General features: G+C 39.8%; 1 protein-coding gene across 5 annotated transcripts in view; it reads left to right on the top strand.

Annotated features, from left to right (window-relative positions):
- LOC122552875 (clathrin heavy chain linker domain-containing protein 1-like) overlaps window positions 1–14,923 on the top strand; it is a 55,647-nt gene that overhangs the window by 32,517 nt on the left and 8,207 nt on the right. For 4 of the 5 annotated variants that reach the window (XM_043695980.1, XM_043695977.1, XM_043695976.1 and 1 more), the window contains 2 exons: window positions 4,621–4,727; window positions 7,064–7,238. In XM_043695980.1, coding sequence (XP_043551915.1) covers window positions 4,621–4,727; window positions 7,064–7,238 — 282 coding nt within the window. The remainder of the gene's footprint in view (window positions 1–4,620; window positions 4,728–7,063; window positions 7,239–14,923) is intronic. The other variant, XM_043695979.1, reaches the window with a different exon arrangement.

The following is a 14,923-nucleotide window of genomic DNA, read 5'->3' as shown; positions in this document are numbered from 1 at the left end:
TGTTGATTGTTGTGCGGTGCCCATTCATCCGTTGTCGTAGCCTTTGCTCGGTTTCCCCAATGTACCATGCCTCCAGGCATCCTTGCCTGCAACGTATAAGATAGACAACGTTGGCTGAGTCACATGAGTACCTGCCATGTACAAGGTTATGGTAGGGGAGTTTAACTTTCCAAACATAGACTGGGACTGAGTCAAGAGTGTGGTGCTGGAAAATCACAGCAGGTCAGGCAACATTTGAGGAGCAGGAGAATCGACATTTCGGGCATAAGCCCTTCGTCAGGAATGAGGCTGGACAGGTGACTGAGGTGTCAGTGGTAGAGCACTTTGGGGCCAGCAAACATAATTCTATTTATTTGTTTTAAAATAGCAATGGAAAAGGATAGACTGGATCTAAAAGTTGAAGTTCTAAATTGGAGGAAATCTAATTTTGATGGTATTAGGCAAGAACTTTCAAAAACTGATTGGGGTAGATATTCGCAGGTAAAGGGACGGCTGGAAAATGGGAAGCCTTCAGAAATGAGACAGCAAGAGTGCAGAGACAGAATATTCCTGTTAGGGTGAAAGGCAAAGCTGGTTCGTGTAGGGAATGCTGGATGACTAGAGAAATTGGCGTTTTGGTAAGAAAAAGAAGGAAACATATGTCTGGTATAGACAGGAGAGATGGATTGAATCTTTCAAAGAATATAAAGGCAATAGGAGTACACTTAAGAGGGAAATCACGAGGGCAAAAAGTGGACAAGAGATAGCTTTGGCAAATAGGAAATCCAAAGGAATTTTATAAATACATTAAGGATAAAAGGGTAACTAGGGAGATAATAGGACCCTTCAAAGATCAGCAAGGCGTTGATGTGTGGAGCTGCAGGAGATGGGGAAGATACTAAATGAGTATTTTACATCAGTGTTTACTGTGGAAAAGGACATGGAAGATATAGAATGTGGGGGAATGGATGGTGACATCTTGAAAAATGTTTGTACTATAGAGGAGGAAGCGCTGAATGTCTTGAAACGCATAAAAGTGTATAAATTCCCAGCACCTGATCAGGTGTACCCTTGAACTCTGTGGAAATCTAGGGAAGTGATTGCTTGACCCCTTATTTGTGATATTTGTATCATCGATAGTCGCAGGTGAGGTGCCGGAAGACTGGAGGTTGGCTAACATGGTGCCACTATTTAAGAAAGGACGTAAGGAAAAGCCAGGGAACTATAAGCCGCTGAGCCTGATATTGGTGGTGGAAAAATTGTTGGAGGGAATCCTGAGGGACAGGATTTGCATGTATTTGGAAAGGCAAGGACTGATTAGGGGTAGTCAGCATGGCTTTGTGCACGGGAAATCATGTCTCACGAACATGATTGATTTTTTGAAGAAGTAACAAAGAAGATTGATGAAGGCAGAGCAGTAGATGTAATCTATATGGACTTCAGTAAGGCATTCGACAAGGTTCCCCCTGGGAGACTGGTCAGCAAGGTTAGATCTCATGAAATACAGGGAGAACTAACCATTTGGATTCAGAGCTGGCTCGAATGTAGAAGACAGAGGGTGGTAGTGTAGAGTTGCTTTTCAGACTGGAGGCCTGTGACCAGTGGAGTGCCACAAGGATCGGTGCTGAGTCTACTGCTTTTTGTCATTCATATAAATGATTTGGATGTGAATATAGGAGGTATAGTTAGTTAGTTTGCAGGTGACACCAAAATTGGAGTATGGTGGACAGCGAAGAATGTTACCTCAATGCACAATGGAACTTGATCAAATGGGCCAATGGGCCGAGGAGTGCAGATTGATTTTAATTTAGATAAATGTGAAGTGCTGTATTTTGGAAAAGCAAATCAGGGTAGGACGTATACACTTAATGATAAGGTCCTCGAGAGTGCTGCTGAACAAAGATACCTTGGAGTGCAGGTTCATAATTCTTTGAAAGTAGAGTTGCAAGTAGATAGGATAGTGAAGAAGGTGTTTGATATGCTTTCCTTTATTGGTCAGAGCATTGACTTTAGGAGTTAGGAGTTTGTGTTCCAGCTGTACAGGACATTGGTGAGACCACTTCTGGAATATTGCATGCAACTCTAGTCTGTTTCCTATTGGAAGTATGTTGTGAAACATGAAAGGGTTCAGAAAAGATATACAAGGATGTTGCCAGGGTTGAAGGGTCTGAGCTATAGGGAGAGGCTGAATAGGCTGAGGCTGTTTTCCGTGGAGCATCAGAGGTTGAGGGGTGACCTTATACAGGTTTATAAAATCATGAGGGGCATGGGTAGAATAAATAGACAAGGTCTCCCCTGTGGTGGGAGAGTCCGGAACTAGAGGGCATAGATTTAGGGTGAGAGAGGAAAGATATTAAAAGGGACCTAAGGGACAACTTTTTCAGACAGTGGGTGGTGCGTGTATGGAATAAGCTGCCAGAGGAAGTAGTGGAGGCTGGTACAATTACAGCATTTAAAAGACATCCGGATGGGTATATGAATAGGAAGGGCTTAGAGAGATATAGGCCAAATGCTGGTAAATGGGACGAAATTAGGTTAGGATATCTGGTTGGCATGGACGAGTTGAACCAAAGGGTCTGTTTCTGTGCTGTACATCTCTATGACTCTATGGAAACTGGTAAAATCGGATATTTAGTTAATAAGGCAAGATATACAGTTAATGAGACCAATAATAAGCTTCTTGCTGCTGTCTAGTGAGAATCTTGTTTTGCTGTCTAGACCTTAGTTGGAAATGAAGCTAATTGCTTCCAAACTTGAGAAGGGCCTTGCTCAATTTCTCATACGATTCTCCCAGATTTCTAGCCTTAACTTATGTTGTTCAGGGCTCTATAAGCCTCCATTCGTATTCCTCTACTACCTTGGGTCAGATTTGCCAAAGATATTGGACAGTACGGAGACAGGCCTGAGGTCACAATTAAAATATTCTGTTATTTCTGCTGTATGAGTCTGAAAGGGTTAACATTTGATTGCAAGAGTGTTTGGAGATGTTGTGGCAAAGTGGTAATGTCATTGGACTACTAACTCAGGACCACAGGTTAATGTTCTGGGGACATGAGTTCAAATCCCAACTGGGCAGAGGTGAAATTTGAATTCAGCAAAAATCTGGAATTAAAGAAAAAAGCCAGCCAAATGATGATTGTATAACCTGTTGTTAAAAATAATCTTGTTCATTAATGCCCTTTAGAGAAGGAAAATCTGCTGTCCTTACCCTGTTTGGTAAACGTGTGATTTCAGAAATGTGGTTGATTCTTAACTACCCTCTGGACAATTAATAATGGGCAATAAATGCTGACCAGACGAGTGATGCCTATGTCCCATGAATGAATAGAAAAAGCACAATCCACTGTGATGTCATGGGGCTCAGAGTAAAGACAAGTTTATAAGAGTCGAAAAGGGTGGCTTTGGAAAAACCCAGCAGGTCAAGCAGCATCTGAGGAGCAAGAGAGCCAACATTTCAGGCATAACGCCTGCTGTGCTTTTCCAACGCCACCCTTTTCGACTCTGACTCTCCAGCATCTGCAGTCGTCACTTCCTACAAGATTGTAAGAGACACATCCAGTGCTAGTGTGCTCCAATCAGTTGTCGAATCAGATTTTAATCAGCAGGAATCTGTGAGAGCAAAAGAAATCAACAACACTCAAAAAAAAAATTAGAATTTTAGATTCGGAAGCTAGTGTCCTCTGCAAGGGATGAGGGGTCACAGTGGTCAGCCAAGGGAGAGAATTAGACCAAGATTTTAATGCTTACCTCGGGTGTCCGTCTGCCCCTTATCCCTAGGCTGCGGCTGGATCGCTTCTTCAGTCCCCTGACAGAATTCACCCAGGTTATTTGGTTTTTGCTCGCAGCACCAAATGTCAAATTGGATTTTAATTAACAGGGATCTGTGAGAGCAAAAGATAGCAATAATACTCAAAAAAATCAGTTTGAACTGACAATAATCTACCTTTATTGATAATACTGCAGCAGTTTTGGCTAAAACTCAAGAGAGGAAGAGATAAAAGTTGTTCTCAATTTCTCTTCCAGGTTTCACACCTTTACAAAGGAAAGAATATCATTTATATACTTTAAAATATGCTGAGAAGTGACAAATTATCATGAAATGCCTATCATCCATAACATTGAATTTTGCCTTATTGGTTTTCTGAAATATTAATCATTCACGTCATTCCATGACTTTGTTTTTGTGTATGGACGTTTTGTTTAGGCTAAGATCTGCAGTTCAAACTATACAAGGAGCCGTTAAGAAGATTACTGAAGTTTTGCCAAGGTTGCAGAATTTGTTTACCTTCAGCCTGTCATGAATGCTGTTTCTGACTTTTTGTCACAGTCCTTTTTAACTTACTGATCTATTCAATAAAAATACTTATTAAAAAAATTTACTGATCTATAGTTCAAAAATTGGCCAATTTTTCCCATCATGCAATTTTAAATGTTCCCCACAATACCACAAGTCTCTGCACTAATATAAGTCATTTTCATTCATCCTGTAATTGTTGCAGTAATGGTTAGGTATTGTTTATTCAATATGACTCCTCTACTTATACCAGCTAGGTGGATATCCTAATCCATACCAAACAACTTTGGGGTTGAAGGAATCCATTCACAGCTGCTGCTAAACTGAAACTTCCACTTTTTTTCTAGATTTAATAAACTGTTTGATGATAAGCAATATAGGGCAGCTGCAAAACATGTAGCAAATTGTCCCAGAGGAATTCTTCATAATTTGGAGGTCATGGAAAGGTTTAAAGGTCAGTTATGCTTTTTGTTCATTGCTATGTTTTATACATCAAAATAGGGAAACTTAATCCTGCATCAGCAAATGTTTCCTTCTAACTTTTACAAGTTCAAGAATTAAAAAGGGCTGCTCAGTAGTTCAGCAACTATGTCTATTAGAATGTTTCCTTAATGCCATTATATTCATTTTGTTTTGTAGAATCTGTAAAAATTAGATCATTACAACAAAATATTTTAGCAGTTAACAAATGATTTTCAATAGCAATCTCTTCGAGATCAACTTTTTATGTCATATAAAAGTAGCACACTTTCTTTAAAATAGCTCATTTAAGGACTCAAGTCACACTTTTTTCTTAGAGACTGCAATTAGTTAATTTATGTAACTATTATTAAACCGGTACATTCATTAAGATATAAGGTATGCTTATCACTCCCTCGGTCCTACATTATCATAGGTTATGCATATTGAAGAATTGGTAATTTTATTTCTGACATATGGTCCCACGAAGCACTATTCCCTACTGGGAGCTCAATATTAGTCACGCATAATCAAATTGAAATCCATGGGGAAACCAGGTTATTATTAATTGCTTGTCATTTAATAAAATACTATAAAATGGTTGTATACATATAATATAAAAAAGCTAAATTGATAAATAACAGATCTTGAAACTCAAAACTAGCATGCAAGCGTAACTGTTCAAGGGCAATTAAGGAAAGGAAATAATTTTGGCTCTCAAAGATTTCCACATTCCAGAAGTGAATTAAAATATTTACATTTTTAAAATTTCTACTGTCAGTGATGCTCAGGAAGCCTTCTTTAGCTAAGCAGCCAATCTTGAGTTACTATACATATTGCATTCCCACTTGAAGTCTATTTCTGCTGAAGATCATTGAGAGCAAGGTAACTTTTCTTTGTCAGGTTAGCAAGAATGTATGCTTTTAAACAGTGGATTACCATATAATTTCTAAATTTGGAGTAGAACTGAAAATATCTCTGTGATCATTGCTTCATTATAATTAAATATTCAAATTAATAACACCAATTTGCTTTATAGCTTTTTTACTAATAATTCTGAGATGGACAACAGTAAAAAGATAGTGTTTATTGCCCATCACTAGGGAAGACATTAAGAGCCAATCCAATATTTTGTGATCGGAGTCACCTTAGGCCAGATTAGGTCAACAATTGAATTTTCACCATAAAACAGCAGGTATCTTTGTGTCACAGTAGTACCCTGCCTCTGGGCCAGAGGTACAGGTTCATGAACCACCTGCAATGCAAATATATCTCTCTATACATTCAGACAGGTTGATTCAAAATATTTTCAACAATTATTGTGGTCATTTTTGATTCCAAATGATCAAAATTATTTAATTGAATCTCGTAATCTATTATGATGGAATTTGACCAAGCAAATGAAAACCAATGTAGAGGCTGTAATTCAGGACTGTAGGGCCTTCCTTTTAAAAAAAAACACATTCCAACTTGAAGTTGCTATATAATAGTAAATGAAAACACTTCTAATATAAAGTTCAAAAATATACAGTAAAAGAAATCTGGTAATTTTTTACAATGCTTACCTATCCTGCTGCCACACCTGCAGCTATCAAACCACCCTGATTTCTGGTGACACTCCAAATTGAAGCCTGTGCCAAACTCTAATACATCCTTAAGCTGCCGATCCTCCAACTTGCAATCTCTGCCACTCCTCTCACTGAACCCCTTGTTCCCTGACTCTGCTGCACATTGCTTCCCTTTCCCAAACCCCATCAATGAGTGAGGAAGCTGTGGCGGAAGCAGGACTATGGGAATGTGACTGAATATCATAAGGCTGTTTGTGGCATTGATGAAAACAGACAACAGACATTGATGAAAACAACCTCTGTTCAACACTTCTGTATCCAAGCTTTCACAACTGTGAAACTTTGGCTTTGGAGCCCACAATCTCAGTAAAGGAAGTGTGTAGATTGAGTCATGCAGCCTGATGGACAATGACTTAAAAACAAATTGGGCAACTCTGAATGATAATATAGGGCTCATTGACAGAATAACATTGAAACAGAACAACATAAAATGTCAAATTTAAAAGAGAATTTTCTATATGTGTGAAAGATTTGTCTTAATTTTCCCTTCAATTTGAGGAATTGCTTTGCTCATACTAACAGGCTCTCCATAATAAAAAAAACTGAGATTCAGAACTAATAAGTAGCTAGCAAACATTGTCATCCTTGCTGTGTTAAACACAATGAACTTATTTAAGATAGGTCATTTAAAATGCATAACAATTGTGTATGAAGGTGCATTTTGTTCTTAGACCAACTGTAATAATAACATTTTCTCCCTCAGCTATCACAGAATATGAAGGACATATTTCTCCTCTCCTGCAATTCTTTGAAGCTGTAATGAACTCCTTTTCTGCTGTCAAACAGTCACCTAATGCAAAAATGTCATTAGAGGGAGTAGAATGTGCACTGACGCAAAATCGACTGGACCTGGTCATTCACTGGATCATACAACAGAGGTAATAGTCTAAACTCAGTAGAATCATGTTATTAAAAACAGGGTTACTTATTACTGTACAAGGCACAAGGAAAACAGTTGTGTATTCCACGGATGAGCAAAAATGTGACTTACAGCTGAAAATTCTATATTTGAAAATATCATACTTTGTGACAGTTCACTGAAACATTTTGATGGAGCAAGTTTGGAAAGAATGTAAAGCATAAAAACTGCAGGAAACAGTTAGGAAAATTACTGGTCTAAGGGCATATAAAACATAGCAACACTGAATAAAGTACATATCCTAGAAATCATAGAATCATTGCAATGTGGAAGCAGACTACGTGACCCAACAGTTCCACATCAACTCTCCGAAGAGTAACCCACCCAGATCCACTCCACTACTCACTACTCTATATTTACCCCTGACTAATGCACCTAACCTGCACATTTTTGGATTGTGGGAGGAAGCCAGAGCACCCGGCGGAAACCCACACAGACACAGGGAGAATGTGCAAGCTCCGCACAGTTGCCTGAGGCTGGAATCGAGCTAGGGTACCTGGAAGTGTTTTTCCGCGTTGTTCATGTCAGTTATGAAGCTGATATTTGTTTCATCTTAATATAAATTAAAATGGCAGTAAACACCAATTTGAACGAGCTAATTTAGAGAACAATTTTGAGTTAGCAATGAAAATTTTAATACACGTAGGAAATCTGGTAGCAAAGGGTTGAGCAAAGCAATTGGATAAACCAAAAGACATGTAAACGTATGGCAAAATATAATTAAAGTAATAAATTGTTAGGTCAGCATGAGATAGACTTGATCTGTGTGAGACCCTGGCTGAGTATGTCTGGGAATTTGGTTCAAAGTAGGAATTTGGTGCAGCGGGGGAAACAGATGTTTTAAATAACGTTTACTGCAAGACGTATAGTTTGCTGAGTGAAGAGTTTGGTCAAGGTTGGAGAGTAACCCACCCAGACCAATTCCTCTATCCTATGACTCTACATTTACCCCTAACTAATGCACCTAACCTATGCATCCTTGAACACTATGGGCAATTTAGCATGGCCAATTCATCTAACCTGCATATCTTCAGATTGTGGGAGGAAACTGGAGTATCCAGAGGAAACCCATACAGACACAAGGAGAATGTGCAAACTCAATACAGACTTTTTCCTTCTACTCTTTTTCAGTAAGTTCATTGGCTGTTAAGAAACTGCTGTTAGGGACTATCTTTAAGTTATTGTAGAAAACATATTTAAATGAGTAGCTAGTACTTGGATTTAACTAAAAAAGACTAGAATTAAGGGTGAGTCAGGGCAATACAGTGAAGTAATATAGGGCGGCACGGTGGCTCAGTGGTTAGCACTGCTGCCTCACAGCACCAGGTTCCAAGGTTCGATTCCAGCCTCGGACGACTGTCTGTGTGGAGTTTGCACGTTCTCCCCGTGTCTGCGTGGGTTTCCTCCGTGTGCTCCGGTTTCTTCCCACAGTCCAAAGATGTGCAGGTCAGGTGAATTGGCCATGTTAAATTACTCCATAGTGTTAGGTGCATTAGTCAGAGGGAAATGGGTCTGGGTGGATTACTCTTCGCAGGTCAGTGTGGACTTGTTGGGCCGAAGGACCTGTTTCCACACTGTAGGGAATCTAATCCAGAGCAGGACAAAGTTAACATAAAGGAGATAAAGTTAAGGCATGGCAGTGCAACTCATTGAGTGTAATGTATGGTCTGTAATACATGTGAAGACAAGGAGCCTACTGATGTCCTAGATGGCCATATGTATAGGAAATGTTGCCATTTGCAGAAGTTTGCATTCTAGGTTTCAGAATTCAAGTGGTAGCTGGTGTCACATCCACAAGGTTGAAAGTTACAGTGCAGCTGCTGGTCATTTTTGTAGGAGGTATGTGTACTTTCAAAGATTATGGTCCATGTTGGTACCAATGTCTTTGTTAGGAAAGAATATATAGTCCTGTGACTAGAATCTAGGAAGATAGGGAGAAAATTAGCAAGGAGGACTTAAAATGTTTTATATCTGCAGATTACTTCAGTACCATGCGCAAGTGAGTACAGAAACAGGCAGGTTAATACATTGCTGAAAAGATGCTGCAGGAGGGAGGGCTTTAAATGCTGGGAACACTGGAACTGGTTATGGGGAATATGTCACCTAAACAACAGGGCGGGTTGCACCTGAACAGAGCTGGATCCCAGTTCCTTGCAGGGAGTTTTGCTGTTGCGGCTGTGAGGGCAGTATTTGGTGACTTGGCAGGAGTGTCAGAACCAAGAGAGGGTATTAGAAAATAATACCAGGATTCACAAAATATTTGGAGAGATATATAGCACTAGCAGAATAGTAAGTTAATAGTTGAAGTCAGAGTAAGGGATGACGGGGTGAAGTAATGAAGTCTAAGTGAGAGTTAGTATGCATCTCTGTATTGTGTGTATAGTAAATAAGTCAGGTAAATAAGATTTGGAAGTTCCAGGCACAGATTGCTTTGTGGGAAATATGATATTGTGGCAATAACAAACACCTGACTAAAGGAAGGGCAACATTGGATGTTAGATATTCTTGGGTACAAGCTGTTCCCAAGAGGAGGAGGAGGGCATGACCGTATTGGTTAAGGAGACCATTGTAGTGTTGAAAGAAGAGGATGTTGATAGGTTTCAATGGTGGAATTAGGCTGGTGCTAAGGAACAAAAAGATGCAGAGACATTGCTTGGTGTGGTCTATAAACCACCAACTAAAAGGTAGAGGAACAAATCTACAGGGAAATTACAGAAAGATGCCAATATTATACTGTATTTATAATGGAAGACACACAATTACCCAAATATAGATTGGGGTACTGGTAATGCAAGAGGTATTGAGGGACATGTGTTCCTAGACTGTGTTCAGGAGAATTTCCGACAGCAGTATGTTTCTAGTCCAACAAGAAAAGTTGCACTGTTCTTCCTGGTTCTTGAAATGAGGTGACCAAGAAGACCATGTGTCAGTGAGGAACATTTGGAAGGCAGTGATCATTGTATTGTGTGGTTTAGGATGATAATAGAGAATGACAAAGGTCAATCTAAAGTAAGAAAAATCTATTGGTTAGGAGCTGACTTCAATGAGGCAAGAACTGAACTGGATCAGGTTGACTGGAGCAAAACCACTGGGGAAAACTGTAAATGAGCAATGGGTTACCTTCAAAGGGAAGATGAGGCCGTTGTAGTCAAGATTTTTTTTCTCGAAATGGAAATGTTGGGCAAACAAATCCAGAGCTCCTTGGATGACAGAGGAATACATCTCCTGGATTTAATAGTTTGCATCTTAATCTCATTTTTCCTCTGGGGTCAGGTCCACAAGCCTCAAGCAACTTTGATTTTGAACTGAAAGATTTTGACTCCAGCAGTGGATGGTAGGCAAGTGAATGATGGGGTCAGACCTGATGACCAAGAAGCAGGTAATGGAACTTGTCCATGGTATAAAAACAGGACCTGTAAAGAGTTCCTGATGTAAAGCAGGAAATGGTGTCATTACCCAGAGGAAACATCAGTCAAGAGTCAAGTGAGCACCACCTGTATTGGTTGTTAGCTGGTTGCTGACACTGAGAGATGTGGTCTGCCATGGGTTTCCAACAGGAAAATATAATAATGATTGAAAATAACTGTCATACAGTCATATAGTATGGAAACACACCCTTTGGTCCAAACAGTCCATAATATGAACATAATCCTGAACTGAACTAGTTTCACCTGCCTGCTCCCGGTCCATATCCCTCCAAACCTTTCCTATTCATGTACTTCACCAAATGTCTTTTAAACATTGTAATTGTGGCCACATCCGCCACTTCCTCAGGAAGTTAATTCCACACATGATCTACCTTGCATGTAAAAAATATGCCTGTCTTGTATTTTTTAAGTCCCTCTCCTCTCATCTTAAAAATGTGTGCACCCCAGTCTTGAAATCCCCCATCCTAGGGAAAAGATACCTACCTTTAACCCTATCTATAAACTTCCATAAGGTCACCTCTCAACCTCCTGTGCTCCTGTGAAGAAAGTCCCAATCTATCCACCCTTACTTTATAACTCCATACCTGGCAACATCCTGGTAAATGCCTTCTTGTCCTTGATATAAAGGTAATATTTGACCAATTGTGGCACTAAAAGTCCGTAGTAAAATTGAAGTCAATGGAAATTTGAGGAAAACTCTCTGTAAGATGTAGGAGCACAAGTAGGTCATTCAGCCTATCGAATCTGCTCTGCCATTCAACGAGATCATAGCTGACTGATAATCCTCAAGGCAAAAGTGGGTACTGCAGATGCTGGAGATTAGAGTCGAGACTAGAATGGTGCTGGAAAAGCACAGTAGGTCAGGCAGCATCCAAGGGGACTGCCTGACCTGCCGTGCTTTTCCAGCACCACTCTAATCTTGACCCTGATAATCCTCAGTTCCACTTTCCGGCCTTTCCCTCTTTACCCTTGATTCCCTCACTTATTAAAAATCTGCATATCTCAGCCTTGAATATATTTAATGATCCAGCTGCTATAGCTCTATACAATAAAGACTTCTACAGATTCACTACCCTCTGAAGGAAGAAATTCCTCATCTCTGTCCTAACTGGGCAACACCCTTACTCTGACAGTGTGCCCTCTAGTCCTAGATCTCCCACAACGGTATCTATCTGTCAAGCCCCCTAAGAATCTTTGATGTTTTGATAAGTTGCCTCTTATTTTTCTAAACTCCAATGAATACAGGCTCAACCGACTCACTGTCACCTTGTAAGAAAAGTCCTTCATACCTAGTGAACCTTCACAAGATTGCCTCCAATGGCACTATATCTCTCCTTAGAAAAGGGGATTAACATGCTTCACAATATTCTAGGTTTGATCTAACTAGTGCCTTGTACAGTTTTCATTCAAACATTCACTCCCTCCACCATCAAAGCTCAATAGCAACAGTGTGTACCATCTACAAAGGTGCACTGATGAAATTCACTAAAGATCCTTAGATAATACCTTCCAAACCCACATCCAGTGCCATCTAGAAGGACAAGGATAGCAAATAGGAAATCACCTTTAAATTCCCCTCCAAGCCACTTTACATCCTGATTTGGAAATAGATTGCCAATTTCTTTCAGCGTCACTGGGTCACAATTCTGGAACTCCATTTCTAGTGGCACAGTCGGTGTACCAACACGAAATGCATTGCAATGGTACAAGGTGCAGCTCACCACCATCTTCTCAAGGGCAACTAGAGATGGACAATAGATGCTGACCCAGCCAACCTCAACCACATCCCATGAGTGAATAAAATAAAATCCCCTTGTAAAGAACAATAATATTCTATTAGCTATCTTAATTATTTTCTGTACTTGCATACTAACCTTTGGCAATTCATACAAACAAAGTGCCCAGATCTCAGGCATTACAGAACTCTCCAATCTCTCGCCATTTAGGTAAAATGCTTCCTTTTTATTCTTCCTGCCAAAATGGAGAATTTCACGTTTGTCACATCTTTATCAGCTCACTTAGCCTATCCATATTCCTCTTCAGTATCCTTGTGTATTCTTCACAACTCACTTCCCAACCTATCTGTGTGTAGTCAGCAAATTTAACAGTGATACCTTTGGTCCCTTCATCAAAGTAATTTACATAATTTGTAAAAGGTTGAAGCCACAGCACTGAGTTCTGTGGCACACCATTTGTTTCATCTTTTCAAGCGGAGAATGACCTTTTATGCCCACTCTCTGTTTCCTGTTAGTTAGTTTCTTCCTTGTTGCCAGGTCAAAATCCTAGAATTCTCTCTTTATCAGAACAGTAGGTGTATCTCATAGAGTCATAGTCATAGAGTCTTAGAGATGTGCAGCACAGAAACGGAGCTTTTGGTCCAACTCATCCATGCCACTAGGTATCCTAAATTAATCTAGTCCCATTTGCCTGCATTTGGCCTATATGACTCTAAATCCTTCCTTTTCATATATCCATCCTTTTAACTGTTGCAATTGTACTGTCCACCATCACTTCCCCGGCGTCTCATTCCATATACCACCTTTGCGTGAAAAAGTTGCCCCTTAGGTCCCTTTTAAATTTTTCCCCCTTACCTTAAACCTATGCCCTCTAGCTTTGGACTCCCACATCCCTGGGAAAAAAACCTTGTCTATTTACTATATACATGCCCCTCATGATTGTATACACCTCTACAAGGTCCACATTACAGTTCCTGAAGATGACTCCCCACTGCCTTCTCAAAGGAATGGGTAAAAAATGTTGTCCTTGCCAACAAGGTTCACATCAACTGAATGAATCTTAGTTAAACTATTTGGTTCAGAAGGTCCAAGTTCAGGTTTTACCTCTCCAAAGCTGTGTGAGAATATAACCAAAAAGGTTGATTTTAAAAAAGATGTTAGCATTTTAAATTACTGAATAAAAGGTATATCTATACTGCGAACTGACAGTAATTTAAAATGAGGTTGCTGAGGCAGGAGATATTTCATCCCATTAGTCTAGCCTAAATAATGACCCTAAAAATGAAGGGCGTGTATATTAACTATCTGTGCTAACTATTCTGTGGTAGGATTGAGAATGCAGTGGGTCAAATCTGTGGCACTGATTAGCAGAATCTAGCTTCCTACATTCAGCCTACTTTCGTTTGAGTTTGGTGATAGCATACAGATTATTTATGTTAACAAGAGTCCTTGCCACAACATGTTCTAAAGGCATACACAATTCCTGATAAACTGAACAATTATATGAAACAGTTCCTTTCTAATCAGACTTCCTCTGTTCAAATAATTGAATTCCTTAGGACTTTGGATCTTTCAAACAAAAATTTACTATTTCTTAGGATTTTTAAGATTATTTGGAACTACTGTTTACATAACTGTAGCAGATAATTTGTTTATTGGTGTCCATAAATATTCTTCTTGGTTTATCACAGAAGTGAGATACTCCAGGACAAGAGCTTAAGAGATGTAATGCACTCAATGTAATTGTCAGGATAATATTAATATTCATTTTTCATGTCGTGAAGCAGAGACTGTATTGCTTAGACTTCACAAGGGAGGTGGGGGAAGGGTGTCCTGTATTATAGCACTTCTAAGACTGCAAACATTATTGTTATCTCTTATGCCTTGCATAATTTAGCATTTTAAAGAAACTAACAATAAAACATTGATGTATTCAGGGAGGCAAAAGATAAAACAGAGTTGAGCCAACTTTATTCTGCCACCCTTTCCTATTCCACTGTTCTTGGATATATTCACGGTATACCCAGACACTTGTGTTTAAGTTGGCCACTAGGGAGTAGTAAAGTAACTGAAACTCTGGTACTGGTATTGAAAAGGAAATGTATAATGTCTAGGACAGCACAATACCTTGTGAGAAATTCAGTAATACCAGGGAAGTGAGGTCTGGTCAACCGCATCTCAGGGCCTGATTCACCTCTTCCTCCGCTACATTGATGACTGCATTGGCGCCACCTCGTGCTCCCGCGAGGAGGTTGAGCAATTCATCAACTTTACCAACACATTCCACCCTGACCTTAAATTTACCTGGACCATCTCTGACACCTCCCTCCCCTTCCTGGACCTCTCCATCTCCATTAACGACGACCGACTTGACACTGACATTTTTTACAAACCCACCGACTCCCACAGCTACCTGGATTACACCTCTTCCCACCCTACCTCTTGCAAAAATGCCATCCCGTATTCCCAATTCCTCTGCC

The sequence above is a fragment of the Chiloscyllium plagiosum genome, chromosome 9 (genome assembly GCF_004010195.1).
Source record: "Chiloscyllium plagiosum isolate BGI_BamShark_2017 chromosome 9, ASM401019v2, whole genome shotgun sequence".
NCBI lineage: Eukaryota > Metazoa > Chordata > Chondrichthyes > Orectolobiformes > Hemiscylliidae > Chiloscyllium > Chiloscyllium plagiosum.
Note: the sequence above shows the minus strand (reverse complement) of the source record. Positions and strands in the feature narration are given on the sequence as shown.